General features: G+C 40.9%; 1 protein-coding gene across 1 annotated transcript; it reads right to left on the bottom strand.

Annotated features, from left to right (window-relative positions):
• Nucleotides 1-654: 654 nt before the first annotated feature.
• On the bottom strand, nt 655-1,671 carry LOC142204751 (beta-1,3-galactosyltransferase 2-like). The gene has a single exon (XM_075276070.1). It carries the CDS (start codon nt 1,669-1,671, stop codon nt 655-657), a length of 1,017 nt encoding a protein of 338 aa, XP_075132171.1.
• Nucleotides 1,672-3,564: the final 1,893 nt, after the last annotated feature.

The following is a 3,564-nucleotide window of genomic DNA, read 5'->3' as shown; positions in this document are numbered from 1 at the left end:
GAGTTGAATGAGAACTACCAGTGTTTTTTTGGAGATAGAGGAGGTAGAGGCTAAAGACATGAGTTATGGGTGGAGGTATTAGTAGCAGGGAGCGTACTACTGGTAGTCTTGGTAGGGGCAAAATCTGTTTTTTGGAATTGTGAGACAATAGAGGAATCTGATTGCCTTGATGGGTCTCAAAAAAGTAGAAGATAATGATATTATGGAATCCGATGATGATTCTATTACTGATATTATTATTACTATTATTCATTATCATCTCTATCTACTTCTTCTCCTCTTCTTCTATGCCAATGTCAGTTATCTTCCATAAAGTATCTGCAATCGGCCCTGAGTCATCCAGCTGGTCTGAAAGTTTGACTCCAACCTGGCCAAGTTACTGGTGGTGTAGTCATTGCTGTCACTGACATGCCCCTTAGTGGAATTCACTGCTTGTTGCCAGCTGATCATGGGGGTCAAGATGCTGAACGTCTTTTGATTTCAATGAATTTGAAGGCCCAAAAAACTTGTTGATTTACTGTAGCTAAATAATAGAGCATTGGAAACCAATTGTCCAACCCCAGGTGATTGTTCTAGAAAAAGTCCTCATTTTAGCTTCCTTAAATAAAGTCTCTCATTACCGTTTCCATAAAATAGTCTTTTACATTAACGATGTCAACAGTGAGATTTCTTAGCCAAAAAGTCTTTCCAAATAGTCCGCAGCTCATTCATAGAATAATGGTGAGCTGTGATAAGTTCCCTAAAAACACAAGGGTCATAATCGATTTTTTCAATATGAAATAAACCTCCAGGGGACCTAGTGAGATTGATATGGAGCTCATACAGGCAAATTCCCATAAAAGCATCTTCCATGGGGATGACCCTAATTTCTTGGGCCACATCATAGATTTTTTTTGCCATATCCCCTGAAAAGACATATCCAGGACCCGTGCAATAGGGTGGGTAGGTTTTATTTGGATAGATCTCCTTAGGCATGTACCACTTATAAGCCTTGTTCCTCAGAGCTCCAGTCTTGGCCTTTATGTCTCCTGTGAAGTAATTGTTACGCACCGGTAAATCTGGATGAAGTAGCTGATGGACCAAGTAGTCTACATTCAAAAATATGTCTACGTCTGCCTTCACGACATAGCTGGCAGAAGAACAGAATTTGGTCACCCATTCCATACCCATCAAGGTTTTCAATGTCAAGTTGTAATAGGTGTCCATGAAGTCTTGTTGGATGATGTCCCCAAAGGCCTCACTTTCCAACTCCAGAACAGCTTGGATTCGATCAGGAATAAGCAAAGGTAGACCCATCAAAAAAATCCTGACCACATCCACATCATAAATACTTTCGTTACCCCATGTTTCCCGGATCGTATGTCTAGTCTCCACATCATGGCTCTGTACAAGCACCATTATAACAAGGAAAGGCTTCCGGTTCTTGCATTTGTCTGGTTGGTTGATGAGGAACTTGTATGGATATGGGTACGGAGGAGCCAGGGGGTGTCGGAAAGCCGGGTAAGTGTTGTTGTTCACAGGTTTTTTCCTTTCTTGCAATTTCACAGAATTGTGACTACATTTGTTAATAAGTTCTATGCGTCTTTCATTGTTCAGTAAGTATCCAAAAAAAAACATAAGAACCATCAGAGGTAAGATGGAAAATTTCCTCAAGCTGGTACGGCCACTCATGTTGCCCTTAGAAAGTGAAGATCCAAGATACCTGCAGAGAGATCAAAATTCACGTCAAAGAAAATGCTAAGGAATGATAAGAAAAGCTTTACCCGACCTTGATAACTGACCCCCTTTATGGATCCTATTGAGAGACAACACTTTACATGAAGGTGAGTTGACATTTACCTTAATTTTACATAATCCATATATAATTTTGACAAGCACAAAAGGTTTCTAGAAACTGAGGGGTTTGATGTGTAGAAACATTATACCTTAGCTCAAATGCTCTTCAATGGTGGCCCATGGACTGTTTCTTAGGCATGTAATAGTCACATATTACATGCCTTGGACCATCATACACATTGTTCAGTCTTGTCTGAAGTGTTGGAAAGAACATCCCCGTTGGTTTGGTGGTCTTCTAGAATAATGGACCACACTTGACCATCCTACAGTCTGGTAGAGTAAAGACTGTGGTGGTAGACGAATCATTGACCATGAGTTTCCAACTTTTGACAGCAGTTTTGAACTGGGGTACCTTGCTGGATGGATAAGATAAAACTGACCATGTCTGAAAGAGTTGACAGTCTGCACAGAACCATGATCTCTCTTAACATCTTTCAAGTAGACATCAACTTTTAAGGACAAGTCCAGTCGTGAAAGCATGACATTGGAAGTCTGTCCCTTTCACCTTCATGCTTTCACGACTGAACTTGTCCTTGAAAGTTGAGGTCTACTTGAAAGATGTTAAAAAAGTTCATGGTTCTATGTGGGTTGTCAAGCTCTTTCAGACATGGTCAATCCTCTCATATGGACCTTGCTTAGCCATGCCGGATTTATGCTTGCAAACCCAAAGACCCAAGGATACTTCTTGCCTTGTATTCAAACTGGGGGTGATGATATTGTCTCAAAAAATGCAGAAACTGACAGAGAACAGACAGCAGTAGACCAAACGACCGCTACCTAAATGTCACACTGCTCAGGCAAAATAGAGTCTAAGACTACCCAGGAATCTTCACCAAAGCCTACTGTGAGGCTGATTTGTCTTGGCCAGACCTTGCCGCAGATTATATCAGACAGTAGCTAGTGTAATAACATAGGTGCAACTACAGATTAGAATCAAACCAGAAAAATACAGAAGAAACCCATAAGGTAGGTCAAACCAGGACAACAGAGTGTCATCCAAATCAGAACCAAAGGAATAAACATGTCTGAGCTGAGGTCAAGTCCAAGAGTTAACAGTCAAAGCCAAATCACCAAGCAAGCGAATACACCAGTAAACAAGCCAAGGTCAGGTGTACAGCAAACCAACAGAGCACAGGAACCTAGGTAGTAGCAATGAATTAATAGGAGATGTATGGGAAGCTCTGAACAGACTTTAGATATCCCTCCTCAGCTGCTGATTGTTCCAGTATCTAAGAGCTCTGATTAGCTGGAGAGAGAGTGAAAGCTTCACTTGTTGGCAGCCATAAAGCAACAGTAGTGAGAAGTGGTAAAGTAGTAAGAATACATCCTGAGAATCCTGATAGAAGGCAATATTTTCAGACTTTGGTCCCTTAAACACCAACTAAATTTTGTTTTGTCCCTGTTCATCTTTTCATGGTCACAGTCTTCCTGTCTGCAGATGACTATCACAGCGAAGATATCTTCATAGCACATATCCTTATTACAAGTATTACATGAAAGACTCCATTGGCTGCAACACCATGGTACCTACTTCTGTGTTATCAGGTATCCTCACTGGATAGATATCGCTATGAATGATACTGTCAAAGTAGAGTTTTATTCCAGCTTTTAGTCTAGACTTGTTCACAATCTGTACGGCTTGGCTGCCACGGAATCTAGGGTTTCTTTCTAGTTGTCCGAGAGCACCGACACTGCTTTTTGATCTCCCTATAGGATATTGAATGCTAA

Source organism: Leptodactylus fuscus, chromosome 5 (assembly GCF_031893055.1).
Source record: "Leptodactylus fuscus isolate aLepFus1 chromosome 5, aLepFus1.hap2, whole genome shotgun sequence".
In the NCBI taxonomy this organism is placed as follows: domain Eukaryota; kingdom Metazoa; phylum Chordata; class Amphibia; order Anura; family Leptodactylidae; genus Leptodactylus; species Leptodactylus fuscus.
This window is presented reverse-complemented; position numbering and strand designations above follow the sequence as displayed.